We start from the raw sequence: 23,830 nt of genomic DNA, 5'->3' as shown, positions 1-23,830 counted from the left end.
ATTGCTTATCTCTTCCAAGTGGCTTGCAGGGGGAGGACAAACAGGTGCCCAAAACATGATGATGATAATCACTGAAGATAGATGTATTTGCTTTTATCCTTCATTAGTATCATGCTTTCAACAAATACCTGTTCCTTCAAACAGCCTTCAAAAAAGACACTCAATTCAGTTAAGTATATACTACAAAACTGGCACAACCTTTAAACCACTCACCTCCTGGTGAGAGAAGAAGTCACGAGGAAGTCTCTCCAAAAATGAGGCTAATGAAAACGTGGACTTTTTCCCCTGTACGTCAATGATCTTGAGGTAGTCAGGAGAAGGGCTTAAAAAGGCATAAAGTGCTTCACTCTGACACAGCCTTTCATCTGAAAGCAGATTCTATAAAAGAAAGAGGATTAATTATTTCTAACTTGGAATACACTCATGCTATCAGGAACTAGTATAAGTAAAGGCAAACAAGGTAGAATTGACTGCTGGGGCATTTACCATAATTCTGAACCCCAAACTGTTTCCTTTTCTTCCTGAAATAAAACACGTAAGATCAGTTCTCAATGATTTAAACAGACCTCTCCAGGTTAATTGATAGTGTTCTAATTACTCTGCCCATGGAGGATATTGTGCAGATGCCAGAACTAACTTTGTCTTATACAATTCCTACTCATTTCAGTCCATACAACATAAAGAAATCCTTACTTTGCTACAGCTTACATCCCAGGGGTCACTACCTTCAAAAGTCAACTTTCACTCATTTGTGTTTGAACAACTTGACTTTTGGCACATTACACATGAATACCACTACATCACTCTTTTATGGCTATGGTCAGACATTGTAGATCAGCTGAAAAAAGAATTTGACTTATCACATGGTAGCACTGTCTGTAGGAAATAGTTCAATTTCATTGTGCTGCACTTTCCAAGAGATGCTTGTTTACATAATTATATAGCTGTTGCTCCAAACCAAAACCACTGTCATCAAGTCTATTCTGACTCATAGACAACCCCGTTGGACTTCCAAGGCTGTAAATCTTACAGAAGTAGACTGCCTCATCTTTCTTCCATGGAGTGGCTAGTGTTCAAACCACTGAACTTTTGGTTAGCAGCCAAATGCCTTTACCACTATACCACCAGAGCTCCTTCATATAATTGCTATTGCTGTTGTTAGGGGCCATTGAGTTGGCCCCATCTCATAGTGACTCTGTACAACAGAAACACTGCCTATGTCATCCTCACAGTCCTTGCTATACTTGAGCCCACTGCTGCAGTCACTGTCTCAGTCCATTTTATTGAGGATCTTCCCCTTTTCAGCTGACCCTCTACTTTACCAGCATGATATTCTTCTCCAGGGAATGGTCCCTTCTGACAACATGACCAAAGTAAGTGAGATGAAGTCTGGCCATTCTTACTTCCAAGAAGCATGTCAGCTGCACTTCCTCCAGGACAGATTTGTTCATTCTTCTGATAGTCCAAGGTATTTTCAGTATTCTTTACCAACACCACAAATCAAAGGCATCAACTCTTCTCAGATCTTTCTTATTCATTGTCCAGCTTTCACATGCATATGAGGCAACTGAAAATACCATGGCTTGGGTTAGGCATATCTTAGTCTTCAAAGCAACATCTTTGCTCTTCAACACTTAAAATAAGCCTGCAGCAGCAGATTTGGCCAGTACAATACAACATCTGATTTCCTGACTGCTGCTTCCAAAGGTGTTGATTGTGGATCCAAGTAAACAAAATTCCTGATAACTTCAATATTTTCAATCTTTTCTTACTGTGATGTTGCTTCTTGGTTCAGTTGTGAGGATTTTTGTTTTCTTTACATTGGGGCATAATTCATACTGAAGACTGTAGTCTCTGATCTTCATCAGTAAGTACTCCAAGTCATCTTCACTTTCAGCAAGCAAGGATGTGTCATCTGCATATTGCAGGATGTTAATGATTCTTCCTCCAATCCTTATGCTGCATTCTTCTTCATGTAATCCAGTTTTTCAGATTATTTGCTCAGAATATAGATTGAATAAGTATGGTGAAAGGATACAACCTTGATGCACACTCTTCCTGATTTTAAACCATGCAATATCCCCTTGTTTTGTTTGAAGGACAACCTCTTGGTCTATGTACAGGTTCCTCATGAGCAATAATTAAGGGTTCTGGAATTCCCATTCTTCATAACATTATTCATAATTTGTTGTGATCCACACAGTTGAATGCCTTCACACAGTCAACAGAACACAGGTAAACATCAGAAAGGTATTCTTTGCTTTCAGTCAAGATCCATCTGCTGTCAGCAATGATATTCCTCATTCTATGTCCTCTTCTGAATCCAATTTGAATTTCTGGAAGTTCCCTGTCAATACACTCCTCCAACAGTTTTTTTAATTTTCTTCAGCAAAATTTCATTTGCATGTGAGATTAATGATACTGTTTGATAACTGCTGCATTGTATTGGATCACTTTCTTTGGAATGGACATAAAAGTTGACCTCTTCGAGTCATTTGGCCAGGTAGCTGTCTTCCAAATTTCTTGGCATAAACTAGTAAGCACTTCCAGTGCTGTATTCATTTGTTGGAATATCCCAATGGGTATTCTGTCAATTCTTGGAGTGTTATTTTTCACCAATGCCTTCAGCACAACTTGGACTTCTTCCTTCCATACCATTGGCTCTTAATCATATGCTACCTACTGAAATGTCTGAACATTGACCAACTCTGTTTGGTACAGTGACTCTGTGCATTCTTTCTATCTTCTTTTGATGCTTCCTGCGTTGCTCAATATTTTGCCACAGAAATCTTTCAATATTGCAACTGGAGAATTTTTTCTTCAGTTCTTTCCGCTTGAGAAATGCTGACTGTGTTCTTCCCTTTAGGTTTTCTAACTCTAGGTCTTTGCACATTTCATTATGCTACTTTCTCTTCTCGAGCTGCCTCTTAAAATCTTCTGTTCAGCTCTTTTATCTTGTCATTTCTTCCATTTGCTTTAGCTACTCTCCATTCAAGAACAAGTTTCAGAGTCTTCTGACATCCATTTTTGTCTTTTCTTCCTTTACTGTTTTTTTAATGACCATTTGGTTTCTTTTATGTATGATGTTCTTGATGTCATCCCACAACTCGTCTGATCTTTGGTCACTGGTATTCAGTGCATCAAATCTGTTCTTCAGATGGTCTCTAAATTCAGGTGGGATATAATCAAGGTTGAATTTTGGCTCTCATGGACTTGTTTTAATATTCTTTAGCTTCAACTTGAACTTACAAATGTGCCATTGATGCTCTGTTCCACAGTCAGCTCCTGGGTTGTTTTGACTCAAGATATTGAGCTTCTCCATTGCCTCTTTCCACAGATGTAGTCGATCTGATCACTATGTATTCCATCTGGCTAGGTCCACATGTACAGTCACTATTTATGTTGCTGAAAAAAGGTATTTGCAATAAATAAGTTATTGGTCTTGGAAAATTCTATCATGCAATCTCCGGGATCATTTCTATTATCAAGGCCATGTTTTCCAACTACCAACGCCGCTTCTTTGTTTCCAACTTTCACATTCCAGTTAGCAGTAATAATCAATACATCTTGATTGCATGTTTGGTCAATTTCAGACTGCAGAAGTTGGTAAAAATCTTCAATTTTTTCTTCTTTGGCTTTAGTGGTTGCTGCATAAATTTGAATAAGAGTAAAATTAATGGTCTTCCTTGTATACATATGGAGATTATCCTATCACTGACAGCATTGTACTTCAGGATAGATCTGAAACATTCTTTTTGATGATGAATGCAATGCCATTCCTCTTTAATTTGTCATTCTTGGCATAGTAGACTATATGACTGCCTGATTCAAAATGGCCAATACCAGTCCATTTCAGCTCATTAATGCCTCAGATATTGATCTTTTACAATGATCAATTTTCCGATATTCATACATTCCACTTTCTGGTTATTCATGAATGTCTGCAGCTATTTCTTCTTGAGTCATTTCCCACCAACAAATGAAGGTCCTGAAAACTTTACTCCATCTACATCATTAATGTTAACTCTACTTTGAGGAGGCACCTCTTCCCCAGTCATATTTTGAGTGCCTTCCAACCTGAGGGGCTAATCTTCTGGCACTATATCAGACAGTGTCTCATGGTTGTTTGTAAAGTTTTCTAGTAATATATCAGACAGTGTTTCACTGCTACTCATAAGGTTTTCATCAGCCAATTTTTTCAGAAGTGGGTGGCCCCGTCCTTCTTCCCAGTCTGTCTTGGCGTGGAAGCTCTGTTGAAACCTGTCCACTGTGGGTCACCTTGCTGGTATTTGAAATACCAATAGCATAGTCTCCAGCCTCACAGCAACATGTGAGTCACCACAGTAAGACAAACTGACAGATGAGTGGTGGTAACTATTGTTACTGGCCCTTAAATTGGAAATTTCCTGAAGTTCTACAGGTACTTGCTTGTCTAGCCCTAGAAGTAAAAAAGGGAGAACATATATTAAGTGTGTAAAGCACTGTTGGGGAAAAGTGCAAAGAAGTTCAGTATGGCTGGAGTAATTGGTATGTGTTTGTGAGGAATGGGGAAGATGGTATACAGGCAGGAAGCAAGGTATATATTTGATGCCATGGCCAGAATGAATACCTAGATTATTAAATGTCTGTATTATCTGTATGCCTTGAAAGGGAATCAGATGTCATACATAAACATTCATGAATGTTTATGGATTCTGTATTACATGGACTATAACATGCTGACATGAGGATAACATAGAATGGGGCAACATTTCTTTCTGTTGTACATAGGTCAACATGAGACAGGGTCAACTCAAAGGCAGTTAGCAACAATAAACACACATTTAATGGAATCCTTCTTTCTGGAAGGCCCTATGGACCTAATAATATCTGCCTTATAGACTATTTTGCATCTTTTCCTGTTTGCAGTTTGTGGGATGTTATTTCTGAGACTGCCGTCTGCTATGTAGCCTACCTAAATATACTGAATAGTTAGCACTTTCAAATAAAGTCTTTGAGAAAATGAAAAATAATTTAAGCCATCATTTCCTTTGATTTAAAATCCTTTGACTTAAAAGATGTATGGCCTCTGGAGACCATTGTTTCACCTGGTTTAGCTACAGATTATTCTTGCCCTTAGCCATGCCCACAATACCTACCAGCAGTGTACTAGAATGCATGCTTCTCTTAGCACTTCAGCAGAAATCATAACTCATTACCATCACCAACAATGCAACAAAAGCATGTATAAAACTCCCCCTGCATCCCTGCAAGTGCAGAATATAAGCACAATCTCTGTAGCATATCAGGCAAGGTGCCAGAAGGGCTGGGTGGACCAAACTGAAATATCGTGTATTTTTAAAACACATGTTAAAACCCTATGCAAGGGGCAAAGTGGGCAAATTCTACCTTCACCACTGTGTGGTAAGGATCAGCATGAATCCTATTCCCACCTAGAAATAGATCCAGTTTTCACCTTCCCACAGTTCAATATCCTCCATTATCCTTGTAACCAGCCTCTTTTCAGCATACTATCTCATTCTAGCTGCCCTAGCTCAGGCCCAAACACACAAGTTAGAAGGACTCTGTCCTGCAAACCAACTCCTGTGTAGCCCTTCTCTGAATCAGACACCTCAAGCAAAAGCAGAGTTCACGAGTTAGAAGAACAGTGGTCCTTCCAACTGCCAAATAGGCAGATCAAGGCCCTGCTAGCCCTCTTCCCCTCTATGGGTTTGTTAATTCTCTAGAAAGGCTCACAGAATCCCAGGACGTTATTTATACTTACAGTTACCCATTTATTATAACCAGAAAAGATACAAATGAAGAGATGCACCAGAAGAGGATACATCTGGTAGAAGTCCTAGCATGGGGCTTTCCACTGTCCCCAGAGATGCACCACCCTCCCAAAAGCAGATGTTCTCACCAATCTAGGAAGCTTCTGAAGTTCCACATTCCAAGTCTCTTATTGGCTTCTTTGCACAGTCATGATCGAGTGAATCACTGAATATGCATGACTGAATTATGGCCCCCTCCTTTCCTGAGATTGTTTGCCAGATGTGGTCTCAGGAGCCCATTCATTTGCACAAATTTAAGAGTTGCCTGGCTGTTTTAGAAGACAAAGCCATCTCAATGGAAATTCTAAGGGCTTCCAGGAACCAAAGACAAAGGCCAAATCAGAGTTCTCTGTCCCACACATATTCATGTAATAAAGAAGACCTTAAATTCACTGCTAACCAGAAGGCTGGTGGTTCAAACCCACCAGCCACTTCTCAGAAGGACGGTTGGGCAATCTACTTCTGTAGTGATACTGCCTCGGAAACCCAAGGAGGAGTCGCTATGAGTTGGATCTGACTTGATGGCAGTGAATTTGGTTTTCCTGTTGTTGTTGTTTATATGTTAAGTGCATTTAGTATTTCCTAGACATTCTGAATCAGCAACAAAATGGTAATATTACAGTATTAAATTCTGTCTCTTAAGAACATTTAAACATTATTGATTCTCTACCCCAGCTATACAATAATAAAGCTCAGAAAGCTTTACAAGGTACATTTTATTTCCTAAAGGAATTCCTTCTCTCTCTCTCTCTCTCTCTCACACACACACACACACACATGTATGAATATATGACAGAATGAAAGACAAAACTAACACTTTCTAGGCAACTCTGACTTAAACATATCAATTTTAATTATGACCTATCCTTTTGAATCACTTGTTATGTTTAATGGCATCTATTAAAAATTTGTCAACATCCATTATTAAAAGTCTCAGGACTTCTAGCCACTATTGCATAGGCAAAACACATTTATAAGGCAAAACTCCATGCCTCTGAGAAATCTAAGGGCTTCAGGGTCCATGGTCTGAGTACTCAACTATACTTGGGATATAGGTGACCCAAACAAACCCACTGTCATCAAGTTGATTCCAACTCATAGCCACCCTACAGAGCAGAGCAGAACTACCCCATAGGGTTCCCAAAGCTGTAAATTTTTACAGAAGCAGACTGTCTCATCTTTCTTCTGCAAAATGGCTAGTGGGTTCAAACCACCAAGTAGTTGTTTATTTGGGAGCAAATGGGAACAACCTTCCTTTGGCCAGCCTTTTTCATTAAAAAACATATAAAGGAAAAGGATAAAGTGTTTAGAGAACATTAGAAGAAAATCTTCAGGATTTTGGAGTACGTCAAGATTTCTTAACAGAAATAAAAGGCATTAACTATAAAAGAAAAAAATGAATAAATTGGACTAAATTAAAATGGAGAATTTCTATTCATTAAAAGAAACTGTTAAGAGAGTGAGAAGAAAATCCAGAGAGAGAAAGAGAGAAGATATCTGTACCTCATATGGTAGACAATGAACTCACATCCAAAACACAAATTGAACTACAAATCAATATGGAAAATATAGGCAACACAACAGAAAGGTAAATGCAATTTGAGCAGCTACTTCACAACAGAAACTAATGAAATGACCCATATGTTTTATGAAGGTGCTCAACTTCATGAGTCCCTACTAAAATCCAAATCAAATCAAAACAACGAGATACTACTACACACCCACTAGAATGGCTAACAAGGAAAAGGCGGAAAATAAATGTTGGTTAAAGATATGGAGATTATCAGAACCCTTAAACATGGCTGGTGACATTGTGAAATTTGCTAGAACCACTCTGAAAAACATGCAATATATATTAAAGTGAACACATGCATACCTTACAACTCAGCAATCCCCCTCCCCAGGGGAGGTGAACATATATTCACCAAAAGACAAGTACTAGTAGGTTTACAGATGCACTCTCATAATAGCCTTAAAATGGGAACTAGCCAAATGCCCATCAACAGTAGAGGAAATAGAATGTAGTGTATTCATACAATGCAAAACCTATTCAGCAGTGAACATGAATGACCTACAACTAACAACAACATGATAGATGAATCTCATGAACATGTTGAGTGAAAAGAAGTCAGGCACAAAAGAGTCCATACTGTGTGATTCCATTTATGTGAAATTAAGGGAAAAAATAAATAAACAACCAACTGCTGCTGTTCGAAGTCAGGACAGTGGCTACCACTGGTGAGGAGAGCAGGGACAGGAGTGAAGCTGGAGGGGACTGGAATGTTGTTTCTTGGACTAGTGCTAGTTACATGGGTATGTTTAGTTGATGAAAATAGAGAAAGCTGTATGCTTATGATTTGTGCACTTTTCAGTATGCACATTACACTTCAATAAAAAGTTTTTTTTAAAAAGACCAAATATCATAAACCATGAGAACAGGAAAAACAAACAGCAAGCTCTTAGGATAATGACAGTTTAATCCAGAATAACTGTAATTTTTCCTTTCATATCCAAAACTTTTCACTCACTTACCTGTAAAAACTTATTTAATTGATTCTTTGACTTCTCCATAAACTTCTGATCAACAGATTTAAAAGGCAGCTTGCTAAGAGAAGGCAACTGGACTTTTTTTAAAGAAGGAAAACACTGTGGGGGAAAAAAATTAAATGTTAGTATTGTGAAATTCTATTTTAATCATTGTAATTGTTGTTGTTAGGTGTCTTTGAGCTGGCTCTGATGCATAGCAATCCTATGAAATGCTGCTCCGTCCTGTGCCATCCTCACAACAGTCGGTATGCTTGAGCCCATCGTTGTAGTCAGTGTGTCAGTCCATCTCGTAAAGGGTTTTCCTCATTTTTGCTGACCCTCTACTGAAATGGAAATGGAAGATGAAAAGAACTGATATATCTGAATTATGATGGCAGTGAAGAACTGCCAGAAGAATGAACAAACTTGTGTTGGAAGAAGTACAGCCAGAATGCTCCTTAGAAAAAAGGATGCCAAGACTTTGTCTCCCATCCTTTGGACATGTTATCAGGAGGGACCAATCCCTGGAGAAGGACATCATGCTTGGTAAAGTAGAGAGTTGTTATAACTAGAACAAACCAAATATCTTTCTCCTTTATTTGTTCTTTTGAGATTTAAGATCTTGAAAGCTTTCCATATTAATCAGGCACAAAGTATCTGGAGAAAAGGACATTTGGTGGCAAAAAGCTATAACCATCCTAGATCTACATATGCTTGAAAGCTGGGAAATCATGAAGCTAGGCTGATAAGATGAGTTAGCACTACAAATATCTGCAGAACACAAAACAGAAGCACAATATGGCTAGGCAGGAAAACCTGTGTTCCAGGAAAAAAAAAAATTTCTATTATAATGTGTTTTGCTTATAATATCTTTGTAAAAATTATCAGAGATGGCAAAGGAAACAATGGAAAGAATAACTTAAGTAGTAGCTATACTTCTGCCTTTGAACTGCAAATTGTGTAATATAAATCTAATAATAAAAATATATTATTAACAAGTAACAATCCACCTTTTGTGGATGAAGTCTTATACTCTGCCAGACACTGCTGAAAGCTTGGAATATGTTATTTCACTCTTACAAGTCTTACAATTATGCACTCCTATTCTACTCATGAGAAAATCAAGTTCAGGATTAAAACCCAGGTCCACCTGACTTTATGCTAATTCCCACAAGACTCTGCCAGTCTGCTCGTCAGACACTTAAAAGAGAGTAGACTCCAAATGCTCCAGACCCTAGCCATTAATTCCAAACACAAGCCTTCAGTGAAGCACTGGGGCCATTTGTAACGCTTAATGAAAGTGACTGGTACTGAAAAATAAACAAGCACCATTGTCAACATCAGTGCACAGAAGGGTCACAGCGGTCCCGGCTGGTCTGACCACAGTAAAGGACAGCATGCAACAAGTTACAAGTAACAACGGTAACAAATGGAAGTTAAGTGCTTTAAGTGGTGGAAAAGGAAAAGGAAAACTTGGCCTTTCCTATATAGGCCACCGTAAGCACAACAGCAATCACTCAAGAAGACTATAAGTCAGGGCCCAAAGTCAGGACAAAATTTTAGAGACATGAAACAGGCAGTGAAAGAAGAGAAAATTAAAATCACCAGGGACCTGAAAGGTGCTTCCTGTCACAGCTGTCAACAGGAAGGTTCTTTCAAAACAGGAAAAGTAACACTAGCAAGGGTCAGACAAGAGCCCAGTGATTATACGTAGATCAGGAAAAGATGACAATGAGCTGGTTAGACAGACATGGAATTTTACAACATTTGTTTCTTCTACTACTTCAGTGTAATTATTTTTTATTTTCTAAGTACATTTTATTTTCCAAGTACATTTTATTACAAAGTCTCCCCTAAATTCCTTTTCCTCTTTCCTTCTCCTTTCAAATCAGCAAGTTCAGACTGATACTAAACACTGTGAGTTCACAACAGTCTGTCACAGGGTAAACAGCACATCTTTCTGAACTGTCAATTTTACTCAACATTGAGGAAATTTTACAGTTTTGGTCCCATCCTTTTAAAAGAAGCTAAAGTTACAGCATTCAGAAGTTAGTGATTAACAGGGTTAAAAACCTTGTTGATAAGGTTAAAGGAAATACACATAATATCCTCTGCAAAAGGAGTGTCTGAGAGGTGTTATAGGGTTTACCAGTATCAGTTCATTCTGAGCAAGAAGAAAATAGCCTTAAAGAAGTGAACTTTTTAAATTCTGGGGTAAAGGACATTACCTCCACTAGAAGGACAGTTACAGAAGATGCAGCTCCTGATGAAAAGTGGTAAGAATAATGAATTAAAAGTAAGGCAACTGGATTCTAATTCTGGTTTGACCACTATATGTCCTATGACAAGTCAATTGAGCTCTATGGGATCAGTTTCCCTCATATATCAAATAAAAGGACTGACCTAGATTAGTGGCTTCTAAACATTTTTAACTAAAACCCACAGTAGGAAACACATTCCATACTATAAACCATAATGCACATGTGTATCTACATATCCATATGTGGTATAGACACACACACACACACATACATACATACATATATATACACACACACACATATATATATACACACACATACATATATATATACACACACACACACACACATAAAACTGACAAGTTCTATAAAACCCTTTTGCACATACAGTATGGCATGCTCAGTGAAGGCAAACACGGACACATGGGTGGATAGATGCGTGGACAGGCTGAAATATCAGGTATCTATATGAAGTGGAGAATGCACCCAGGAACACGTATAGGGTTGGCAGACAGTGGTCCAATAACTTTATGTGTATGATCTGAATTCCCAGGTGTGTCAAGGGGCTGAAAGGCGCAAGGTGGTAGTCACTGCTTGCTCACGGCCAGCCACCCAGAGGGACGGTGTAGTTGAACCTGTGGGCTCGGGACCATAGTCGCAGAGGACATCAAGTTTAACTGGCATAACATACTACACAAATCATTGTTCCACCTTCTACTGTGGCGAGTAGCGACTGAGATCTTAAAAGCTTGCAAGCGCCATCTAGATGCAACGATGGGTCTCTCCTCGTCCAGAGCCAAGAAGAATGAAGAAAACCAAACATTCACGGTATGCTCACTGCATAGGGTGGTATGCCATCCAATCTGCAGCCTATATGACTATAAAAATAGAAGAAATAGACGGTGCTCGCCTACTACTGTCAACCACTTGGAAGAGAATCTTTGTAGGAGATCCTGGATAGACAGGGAGAACAATGTGGAACAAAACTCAAAATCATTTGAAAAAAAAAAAAAAAGCAGGGAACAGGTTTGCTGGCCCAATGGAGCCTGGTGGAACCACTGAGACTATGGCCCCCAGCTGCCCTTCAGGTCTGAATTAACACACACCTGTGGCTTCCAGCCAAGCAGTAGACAGGCATACTAGTTGAGCATTTACCTGAGGTAGATACACTCCTTGGAGAGAACAAGCAAGAGAGAAAGAAGGGATGCTCAGGCACAGGGAGATAGCTCAGGGGGTAGGAGTGCATGGAGGGACAGACACAGGGAAGTGGTAGCTATCGGGAGGAAGTGGGAGAGGAGATGTTGCATTGTGCTAAATTGTGGTCAATGTCATGAGACAAAGTGTATGTGATCTGCTATATAGAAAATGTATTTGCTCTGTAAATTTTTACCCAAATCACAATTAAAAAAAAAAAAAAAAAAAAAACTTAGGCATCTCAGCAGGGCCTTTCAAATTTTCTCAGTGGCTGGTTTTCCATCCAGAATTATGTTAGAAGACGATCTTCTCCAAACAAATCCTGCTCTTGGCGTGAGAAACTTCCTAGGATCATATATGCTCTTTGCTCCCTTCCTTTTTCAGTACCTACATCCCATGCCCTTGTTATGGAGCCCAGACTGGTCACTCCTGTCAGTGGGGATATCTCTTCATAGCAGGAAGTTTTGGGAGCAGAATGTCTTCCCCTTGGGGTAGGAGAACAGGATTTTTAAAAGAGGAAGAGGGTCCAGGGAACTCTGGAGACTGTCTGACTCTGCACTCCCTGCAAGAAGTCCCCAGTCATCCTTTATCTTTGTGGCCGCCCCTTCGCCTCTGCCATCAGTTCACATACTCTGGATTCGCTCTTCCTGGTCCCATAGATTCTTCCTTTTCTATCTCTGGAGAAAACAAGCATAGAGGCTCTCAGATGTCTTCTCAGAACTTTATTGCTAAATACACAAGGAGAAAGGGCAAAGGGGACAAGCAGTGGGGATGTTTAAAGATAAACGAAATGTTAGACGTCTCAGAACCAGTCTCCCTAAATACAAAGGACCTTGCTGATCTCTCCTGTTTGATTTCTCATCTAACTTACTGCTTCCTTCTTATCTTTGGATAAGCCATCTCTAAGCTACTTCTTGCTTTATTTCCAGCAGCTATTGAGAACACTCTCTCAAGTCCTACACACATCTAGCTGTTGTTGTTGTTACGTGCCGTCGAGTCAGACCCGACTCATAGCGACCCCTCCTTCGGTTTCTGAGGCGGTATCACTACGAAAGTAGATTGCCCAACCTTCCTTCTGAGGAGTGGCTGGTGGGTTTGAATTGCCAGCCTTCTGGTTAACAGTCAAGTGCCTTAGGTACTATGCACACATCTAGTAGAAGGTGATAAAGTTACTCTTAGGTGGTAAGAGTGTGTCTTGAAATGGAGACTCATGACAACTAAGGGGCAGCACCTGTCTCTGCCCTCACTTGTTTAACTGCTGTTTTATTTGTTGTTGTTTCTTCTTTCTGTCATTCCTTTCCTCTTCGTGTGCCAGTCTCATTCTCAATTCCTATTTTACCTGTAAGATCATATTAGAACTTGGTATTTAATAAATGATGCATCAAGTCCATTGGGAGAGAAAAGCTTAATTAAAGGTGTTTAAAAATGTAGTCTGCAAGTAGAGGAAACTCATTTAAGAACTAAAGATCATAGATTATATGCACACACACAATCAGAAATTAAAGAGTGAATTTAAAAATACATCAAAGCACAGAAAAGCTCTAGCATAAATAAGGACTATTTAACACATAAAAGCAAAGAAAAAATATCAAGAGAGTTGACTATACACAAACTAGAACTTCTGAACACCTGAAAATTAGGATAAACAAACCAAAAGGATAATCTGTAGACTAGAGAAAATAATCACAAAAAAAATGCTTATTACCATTACTGCTACTACATTACTACTACTAGTAGTAATGATAACAACAACCAAAATAATGTTACTATGTGCCACACATTCTTCTAAATGCTTTGCACATATTTACTCCCTTAATTCTCACAACGTCATGTGTTTGGTGGGGTAGCTATTATTAATATTTGTATTTTATTGATGTGAGAACTAAGGCATAAAGTGATTGAGTGACAAGTCCCAAGTCATACAGCTAGTAAGTGGTAGAGCTAGGATTCAAACTCAAACAGAGTCAGCCTCTGGAGTCTAAGCTTTCAACTGCTACTATATTCTGCTGCCTCCCTTATTACACATGATATACTCCAATATACTACTCTCTTTTTTATTGCTGTAACTTATAATTGATTTTACTACCCACTAATGGGTCACAACTGGTAGTTTCAATACCACTGCCCCTACATGGACCCATAGTTCCATTCTAGCCCTGGAATTCTGTGGTAATTTACAATGAAGATCTGACAATTATTTGTACTATAGATCTAGACTAGAGTAGATCTATGTGTCAATTTCTCATGTCATGCTGAAAATGTCACTCAGCCACATCAACAAAAAAGGAAAAAGATTGATCCATTTTCTTTATCTATGAAAATGAGATCTTGAATCTCTTCTAGCTCAATAATTCTAGAATCCTGTGTTCACAAGTGTTCATACCTCACTAAGTTTCCGGTGTAAATTCTGAAACTCACTGAGCCTTCTGGGGACTGTCCAGTTCTTCGTTTCAACTCCTCCAACTTCTTGTAAGCTTACCATGACAAAATAACTGGGCATTTGCTCACCATTCTCTTCTGTAACCTTGAAAACACCAATAAAAAGCAGGTTAAGTAGACGTAGTAGGCAGAATTACAAATGTCACTGAAGATGCCTCCTCACCCCTGATGTACATGGCCCTGCATAATTTCTGAGGTTGTGAATATGATGGAATTTATTCTAGCACTTACATTATGTTACATGGCACAGTTGACCATAAAATAGAAAGATTATCTGGGTGGACCTAACCTAATCACCTGAGCAGAAAGGAAATCAGAGAAATTCAAAGCATAAGGATTTGACATGCTGTCACTGGCTTAAAGATGCAGGGCAACACACGAAAAGGACATGAGAAGACTTCTAGGAGCTCAGAGTGACTCCCAGTCAATAGCCAGCAAGGAAACAGGGATCTCAGTTTTAGCAGTGCATAACTGAATTCTGTCAACAATAGAATTCAGGAACTTGGAAGCAGACTTTTTCCCAGACTTTTCTTCTCCAGACAGGAAGTCAGGTATCTGGCCAACATCTTGATTTCAGCCTTATGATACAGTATGCAGAAAACCTAATCACACTGTGCAGGACCTCTGACCTACAGACCATGAATTAATAAATAGGTATTGTTTTAAGCCACAATATTTTTTGTGGGATTTGTTAGTGTGACAGAAAACTAACACAGCAGACTTAAAATTCTGGCTGCATTTCCTTGAAAAAACAATTGAACAGAAAGCAAACAGGTGTCAGCTATACCAGAATCTCTCTCAGAGACAGCTGAGGATGTCCCCAGTTTAATTTCAGGGCTAACAAATCTTCATATCTAGTCTCATGAAATTCTTCACTAGGAGATATAATTTCTTCTACCTCCTAATTTTAAGACTATTGATACACATATACAACACACAATCATAATTCATCACAGGTCACTATTATTTTCAACATAAATGGAGAATAAACAAAAAGAAGACTGCATGGAAACTGAGTTTGAATTGATACCATAAATGGTATTAGAGAGTGTCAATAAAAGACATTTGCTGAATACCCTGCTGAGCCCAGCAAGGTAGGACTAGCATCCCACATAAGGATGGGAAGCAGAGGCACAGGCATGGTAACTGATTTTTCCAGGATCATACATCTAGCAAGAGGGTCAGTCAGTACGAGAACTCAGGAACATCTGACATAACATCAACACACTTCCCACTGCACATTTCTGTGTGGGACTGCTTTGTGAATTCTGGCAGCTGGGTGGCCCGTTTCCATTTCCTTTACTTCTTCAGTGACTAAGTGTTCTGGTTACCTAATGCTGCTCTGACAAGCATATAGCACAAATGTGATGGCTTGAACAAACTGGAGTTTATTCTCTTACAGTTTGGAGGCTAGAAGTCCAAGTACAAAATGCTGGGCTCTAGGGGCTGGGTGAAAGCTTCAGCTCTGTCTCCTGCTCCCAGCCCACTGAAGCTAGAAAGCTAGAGGCTTTTCTTCACTCAGCTGCTGGCTGCTGCTGAGACTGACAAGCCAAAGGTTGACAAGTAATAAGGCACAGTTCCGATGTTACCAAACCACACATGGCAGGCCATTAATTCAAGTTCATTAAAGGTTCCAAGGCTGGCAGAACATGGCAGGCTGCTGAACAATGACATGGCTACATGCAGGATTTAAGCGTGCCATAAGCTAAAGACCATTCCCAAGGCTTCTCCTTATATACAGGAAGCAGACCACATCACTAAGGCAGCTACTCAGCTGCTCACAGTAGATTCCACCATGGAGTTGATTACCAATCTCATCATGGGGAATACCACATCCAGCAGCCAGCCACTCAACCAGGCCTAGCCAAGCTGACACACAAAGTAAACTACCACACCAAGGTACTACACACAGCAAGCCCTTCAGCAACAACTGATTATCAGAGCAAAGTACCTCGGGAAGGGCTTTTTCTTTCTTTTTAAACACTTGAATATGATTTCAGTAAACTGGGAAATGTCAGAGGCAGCTCTAGGCAAAAGGGAAGAGATGACAGAGTTTGTTGTACTTTCCTTCCACAGGCATCGTCTACTATCTTTTGGTATTACATAGCCTTGAACTTACCTTCTTCTTAGACTTCCACCCAAAAGATAAAACCATCTACATTTGCCACGGTTTCTCTATGGCACACCAAGGCTGAATGCAATCTTCCCTGACCCATTTTCCCAATCTCCCCAGAAAAAGAGTAAACTGTCCTGCAGCTTAGCTTAATGAGAGTGCCAGTGAGTGCCAAGAACATGCTAACAGTATTTGTTAAACTCCCAGGTAGTGTCTGTGCTTTTTGAGTAGCTCATGGAGAACATGCTTTGTTTTGCTGTTTAATCCAGAGGTGAATTTAAGGTTGTGAATTTTATACCAGCAAGTATGTAAAGTCATAAAGTCACTGGGTTGAAAGGAAAGGCAGAAATGCACAAAGATAATTTGGGTAGACAGGCCCTTGCAAATCTCAGTTGTTAAATGTTTGACACGTTATTTGAAACAATAACAGAGTAAAACATTACCACTGTCTTGCTCAGGATCTTGTTCTTTCTATTATATGGTGGACATGACTATTAGTCCATTTTCCACATGACTATAGTAGAGCAGTGGGAAAGGAGTTATCAGCAGTAACAATGTAAGATCCCTATAAGCATCTTTCTTCCTAAATTAAATTATTCTTACAGACAAGAGAAAAAAGATATAATGTATTCTGAAAACTGTTATGCTACCTCCTTCAAAGAATAGTAAAAGATTTTCTGATTTAAAGGGAAAAAATATATTCCTTATTGAAGATTGCAAAGCTATCGGGTTTTGCGCAACTAAAGCCACAGCAAGACAAAACAATCAGAAACACCTAAATTTTTAATTTTTTCATCTCTAAATTTTAAAAAGTGTTTTCAATTTTATTTCAAGTTTCAATGAAAAATAAAATGAAGCACATTAATTGTTCTAATGGCAAAGTTGCTTATAATTCAAATAAACAGTGATAATTTTCTATATGAAGTGGTGTGTGAGATCAGATCTATACCAGGCAGCCTAGTACAGTTCCCAATCATGGGTCAAGAAGACTAGTAATATAGGGGTGGGGAGGTAGGACAATGCCATCTAAAGAAATGAATGTAAGTTATCTATCCTCAATCTTGGAGCTCTGGTGGCATAGTGCCTAAGGCATTTGACTGCTAACCAGAAGGCTGGCAGTTCAAACCCACCAGCCACTCCTCAGAAGGAAGACTGGGCAATCTACTTCCACAGAGATACCGCCTTGGAAACCCAAGGGGGGGTCGCTATGAGTTGAATCGACTCAACAGCAGTGAATTTGGTTTGGTTTATCCTCAATCCTAAACATCTGGGACAAAATACTGCCTCATAAATCCAAACTTTTAAAATAAATTCAGAGGAAAGCAGGTGGTCCTACCTCACCACTGGTGATGGAGGCTTTCCACATGCCGAGGTTCTCACACCACCAATCTGTTCTCGCCATGTGCAGCTGAAGGTCTGTGCGCTCCTTCTCCATTAGCATTATTTCATCCTTCAACTTGGAAACTATCTGCCACAGGGAAAACATCCTGGGAGTTAGGAAACCACTTAAAATGCCATGCTTACTATTTCCTTGGATATTTTTGTTACAATGTATCACTTCTGCAGTCTGAGGACAGCATCTCTGCCTCAAAGTCTCCTGAACTTGCAGTGTACCAGGTTCTCTGCTTCCTTAGAAAGCCAGCCTACACCATATCATCCAGCAATTTACTATCAATAAGTGCCATGACTAAGTTTTGTTTTCATGAAACTCTGGTTTTTGTTCAACAATCTGCATGTTGCTCTCTGAGAGCAGGTGCCACACTCTGTATTTCCTTGTATTCTTCAGTGACCAGCACAGCATCAATTGTCATTTATGTTCTGAAATTCTGCCTGGTTCATAATTTATTCCCAATATTAATGTAAAATTGGACAGTGTTCTCTATACTCACAACCATCTCTGTAGAGTAAAAAATCAAACAAAAACCACCCTGGAACGATTTCAGAAAAGTAAACTAAAAGGTTAACTTCATATCCAATAGACAAATTACACTGTTGGTATAGAGACTTCTGAAAGAGGAAGGATTGTTAAGCAAATCCTTGGCTTTCTTTATGGAGGAAAGAAGGCAGCTCCACTATGTACATATGGGAAAATGATCTGACACTATTAGATATTTAATTCAGAAAAATCCTCTATAATGGGATTTTTTGGTGGATGCTGTCACATTATGAAAACCTTTTAAACATGAATATGGGCTTAGATTTTTCAAAAACTTAACTAAACACTGTTGTTGTGTCGTTGTTATGTGCCGTCGAGTCGGACCTGACTCATAGCGACCCCTCCTTGGGTTGCTGAGGCAGTATCACTACGGAAGTAAATTGCCCCATCTTCCTTCTGAGGAGTGGCTGATGGGATTGAACCGCCAGGCTTCTGGCTAGCAGTCAAGTGCCTTAGGTACTACGCTACCAGAGCTCCCAACTAAACACTAGCTAGACTATTTTGCTTTTTACCAACACAAACAAAAGACTATGTAGAGGGAGGATGGTCTTTCCTTCTAGAGAGCAGTTTTAGCTCCTTTACATCTTCAGTGTCCCTTTGAGTCCTGTACACACCTGCCAAAAGCAGAGTGCTCCCTTGAGTAACCTATTGACAATTTGACTTAATATGAAATGTAGATTGCCTTAACTATAATAAAAGATTTGTGTGTAATTTAAGGAAAAAATATTTGTCAATCTCTCCAAATTTCCTGCGAATTCTTTCAAAAAATTATACTTTGCAATGTTTTATTTCACAGTTATTGGAAGTTCTTTTAAGAAAGGCTGAAGGGATAGGTAAGAACAACAAATGGAAATGGTAAAACACAGGTAGAAAATGGGAAGAGTGCTGCTGTTACATTGTGAGGATTAAAAGCAATGTCACAAAACAAAGTATGTATGAACTGAAACCAATTTGCTCTGTAAAAAAGTAGGTTGAAGAATAGCTTTCAACCTAACAATGAACCAAACAGAAAATAACTCAATGAATATCCTCTAACTGATCTTTCATATTTTATAATGGAATTAAGCCTGAATAAATGAAACAACTATTCTTAAAGTACATACCATATTGCAGATACAAATTATCTATGACTCCAGCTAATTCTATTAGTGTCTCAAAGATGATCTCTTCACCTGGGAAGCTGTAGCTCTTTCCAAGTTCTATACATACTAACTAGGAATGACTCATGCATGGGGTTGTTATTGTTATGTGCCATCGAGTCATCTCCAACTCACAGCGACCCCTCTTTGGGTTTCCGAGGCAGTATCACTATGGAAGTAGATTGCCTAACCTTCCTTCCAAGGAGTGGCTGGTGGGTTTGAACTGCCAGCCTTCTGGTTAGCAGTCAAGTCCCTTAGGCCCTACATATGTATGGGGTAGAATGAACATATTTATTATGGCAACCCAGGAAAAAATACCACTAAGGATTATTAAAGTGACTTTCACATTTAACTTCCTTCATACAGAAAGAAATATATAGAACTCTTTCCAATTCTATAGATAGCTTAGTACTAACAAATGTCACATGCCACTGTCAAACTTTCCTCTTCATTTTTTATTTTTTTAAAGAAAGCCCACTGGTTTAACTAGATAATACCCTTGTTATAAATGAATAGATATTCTGGCTATAAACTGATGACTGACTCACAATAAGTTGGTTCCTTTCAGGTATATTCCATTACTATAAAAGCATCTTGAATGTCCATAAAGTAATACTGAAGATGGCTCAAAAGGATTGAGCACGCATTCCCAGAAAACCTAATATAACTCACTGAAATTTCTGACATTATTTCTTTTTTAAAATTTTTAACTTATTTTATTGTTGTTTTTAAGAACATACAAAGAAAAACATAAACCAATTCAACAGTTTCTACAGGTACAATTTAGTGACACTGATTATATTCTTTGAGTTGTGCAACCATTCTCACCCTCCTTTTCTGAGTTTTGGGAAAAATCCCCTGTTAATAAAAACTCACTGCCTCTTAAGGTTCCTATCTAATCTTTGGAATTGTTGTCAGTTTGATCCCATGTAGATAGTTCTTGAAAGAGCATAATGACAACCCTAAAGAATAGAATCAGCAAAACACTGCATAAAGTAGATGAACTTAGAGGACACATTAAGCTGAGTGAAATGAGTCAGTCACAGAAAGACAAATATTGTATTAGTCTGTCATTGTAAAAAGTCAAGGGAAAGTTTATATATGGAAAGAAACTTTCTTTGTTGGTTACCAGGGGTGGGAGGGGGAGAGGGAACACTGTTAGACAGGTAGAGACAAGTATTGGTTTGGGTGAAGAGAAGGGCAATGCACCAAATGTGAGTGATCAACACAGTGGCACTGAGGAAGAGGAAGACATCAAAGTGCATGGTACAGACAACAAAGATGAACCCTTTTGCACATACAGTATTGGGTTGTCAGTGAAGGCAAACACTGATACACAGGTGGACAGATGAATGGACAGGCTGAACTAGTAGATATGTCTGTGCAGGGGGAAGTGTGCCCAAGACCATGTAGAGGGTTGGCAGACAATGTTTCTACAAGTGTATTTGTATGTTCTGTAAGAATTTCCAGGTATATAGTAGAGCTGACAAGGGACAAGGTTGTAGTCACTTCTTGGCCACAGCCAGCTTCCCAGAGGGAGCGAGTAGTTGGACCTGTGGGCTTGGGACCATAGTTGCAGGGGACATCAAGCTCAACTGGCATAACATACTACACAAAAACATTGTTCCATATCCTACTTTGGCAAGTAGTGACTGGGATCTTAAAAGCTTGCAAGTGGCCATCTCAATGCAATGATGGGTCTCTCCTCATCCAGAGCAAAGAATGAAGAAAACCAAAGACACGTAGAAACAATTAGTTCAAGCAACTGGTACACCATACAGTCCTCAGCCTATATAACTATGAGACCAGAAGAACTAGATGGTGCCCAGCTACCACTGTCAACCTCTTGGAGGGGGATCACTGTAGGAAATCCTGGATAGAGTGGGAGAACAGTGTGGAACAAAACTCAAAATTATTAAAAAAAAAAAAAAAAGACCAGGTTTGCTGGTCTGATAGAACCTGGTGGAACCCCTGAGACTATGGCCCCTACTTGCCCTTCAGGTCTGGAATTGAACCCACTCTTGTGGCTTCCAGGCAAACAAAAGACAGGCATATGAGCTGAACATTTACATTAGGTAGATATACTCCTTGGAGAGACCAATCATGGGAGAATAGAAGGGCTGTGTATGCACAGGGAGACAGCTCAGGTGGCAGGAATGCATGGGGGGGAAGGATACAGGGAAGAGGTAACTATGTGGAGAAAGTGGGAAGGGAGATGTTGCATTGTGGTAAACGGTAGTCAATGTCATAAGACAAAGTGTATGTGAACTGCTTGAAAGTGAATTTGTTCTGTAAACTTTTACCCAAATCACAGTAACAATTAAAAAAAGAAAAAAAAAAAAAAAAAAAGAGCACAATGCTCAAGGCAGACATTTTTTACTGTTTGGTTTTAAGAAGACTTCAGGGGTTAATTATGGTTTAAGCTTTAAAACCTTATTCATTTATCAGGGTAATAGTTTCAGGGATTCATCCAAACTTCATGGCTCCAGGAAGTCTGGAATCCATAAGAATTTGAAATTCTGTTCTGTACTTTCTGCCTTTAATCAGACTTCTATGGAATTTTTGATCAAAATGTTCAGTAATGGTAGCTGGACATCATTCAGTTCTTCTGATCTCATGGCAAAGGACGGAGTTCTTCACGGAGGCAATTAGCCACAAATTCCATATCCTTTTCCTGTTACTAACTCTTCATCTTCCCCTATTGCTCCAGGCAAATAGAGAACTATTATCTTACCTTGGGTGGCTGCTTTTAGGACCCTAAGCACTATGCATTGAACTAGGAGGTAGAACAAAGGCACTAAACATGTTATCAAGACCCATTAACTGCCATGTCTCAAGAACCTACAACATTTAAATCTCCAAACCCACAGTTATCTTCAAGGCTATATCATCTCCCTCCACCTTACCCCACCACAGTACCCCAAATAACTATACCCCCTTCATCAAACACACAGCACTTACAATCACACTTACTGGTTTCCTATTGGTACTAGAACTAAACCCTCTAAGCTACAACCTAAAATTCTGTCCTCCTAATTACCCATTCAGGAGCTCTGGTAGCATAGTGCCTAAGGCACTTGACTGCTAACCAGAAGGCTGGCGGTTCAAACTCACCAGCCACTCCTCAGAAGGAAGGTTGGGCAATCTACTTCCATAGTGATACCATCTCAGAAACCGAAGGAGGGGTCGCTATGAGTCAGATCTGAGTCGACGGCACATAATAACAACAATTACTCATTCAAGTTTTCAAATATACTAGGCTATTATCTACACTGTTCACTTCCATTTTCCATCCTTCACACTGGTCAAAACTTAGTTACCACTGCCTTAGATCTCATCTGATTAGAAAAAATCATTCCTAAAAATATTGCATCTATAAACCTTTTAGCCTCCTTACTCATCTCTAACCAAAAAGACCTAATTAAATTCTACTTCTTCTCCTTCCTGGTATCAATTTCTGCCGGAATAATCATTTCCCTCTAATGATCCTGAGTAATCTCAATAACGATACACTGATGAACAATGATCTCCCTGCCATAACCATTACCCAACTTCCATAATTATAAAAATGAACCACCAGCATAATCTTCACAAACTACACACACCACATCACTATTAAAAACTAATCAATTCTCCAAATGACTTACATCAAAATCTAACATTCCACTGCCACTCATCAATCACAAAACTACACTAATCTCCAGTAACAAACCTAAGCATAAAGACCCAAATACTATCATGTTTGACCCTCAAGCTTCCAGTTATTCTTCAGTCTCCATGGCCATAGTATAGCCAAATATCCCCCTTAGATATACCAAGAACACTATTAACCCTACAAATGAACCACTAAAATTAATTACGAGACCACACCCAACCCCTCCACTTACAATCAACCCTGTTGTTGTTGTTATGTGCCTTCAAGTCAGACCTGACTCATAGCAACCCCACTTTGGGTTTCCGAGGCAGTATCACCTCGGAAGTACATTGCCCGACCTTTCTTCCGAGGAGTGGCTGGTGGGTTTGAACCACCAGCCTTCTAGTTAGCAGTCATGTACCTTAGATACTACACTCCCAGAGCTCCTATAATCAACCGTAGGCCCCCATAAATAGGTGAAGGTTTAGAAGAAAAACCCACAAAACCAATCACAAGAGCTATATTTAACATAAATACAACATACACCATTATTCTTACATGGACTATAGCCATGACCAGGGGCATGAAAAACCACTGTTGTACTTCAACTACAAGAACACCTAATGACCAACATCTGTAAATCCCACCCTACCTAAGGGTATTTAATACCAGGCTGTTCTGATTACCATGGCTGTATGTTTTAAAATCAGGAGCTCTGGTAGTGTAGTGCCTAAGGCACTTGACTGCTAACCAGAAGGCTGGCAGTTCAAACCCA

At 39.3% G+C, this 23,830-nt stretch overlaps 1 protein-coding gene across 1 annotated transcript in view; it reads right to left on the bottom strand.

Annotated features, from left to right (window-relative positions):
- Window positions 1-23,830, bottom strand: part of SNX25 (sorting nexin 25) — a 255,337-nt gene that overhangs the window by 19,760 nt on the left and 211,747 nt on the right. Inside the window, exons 11-14 of the mRNA XM_007948369.2 lie at window positions 17,683-17,814; window positions 14,178-14,318; window positions 8,346-8,459; window positions 214-378 (exon numbers count right to left, since the gene is read on the bottom strand). Of these exons, the coding sequence (XP_007946560.2) occupies window positions 214-378; window positions 8,346-8,459; window positions 14,178-14,318; window positions 17,683-17,814 (552 nt within the window). The remainder of the gene's footprint in view (window positions 1-213; window positions 379-8,345; window positions 8,460-14,177; window positions 14,319-17,682; window positions 17,815-23,830) is intronic.

Source organism: Orycteropus afer, unplaced genomic scaffold (genome assembly GCF_000298275.1).
Source record: "Orycteropus afer afer isolate SDZICR_OR568_19922 unplaced genomic scaffold, OryAfe1.0 scaffold00215, whole genome shotgun sequence".
Taxonomy (NCBI): domain Eukaryota; kingdom Metazoa; phylum Chordata; class Mammalia; order Tubulidentata; family Orycteropodidae; genus Orycteropus; species Orycteropus afer.
Note: the sequence above shows the minus strand (reverse complement) of the source record. Positions and strands in the feature narration are given on the sequence as shown.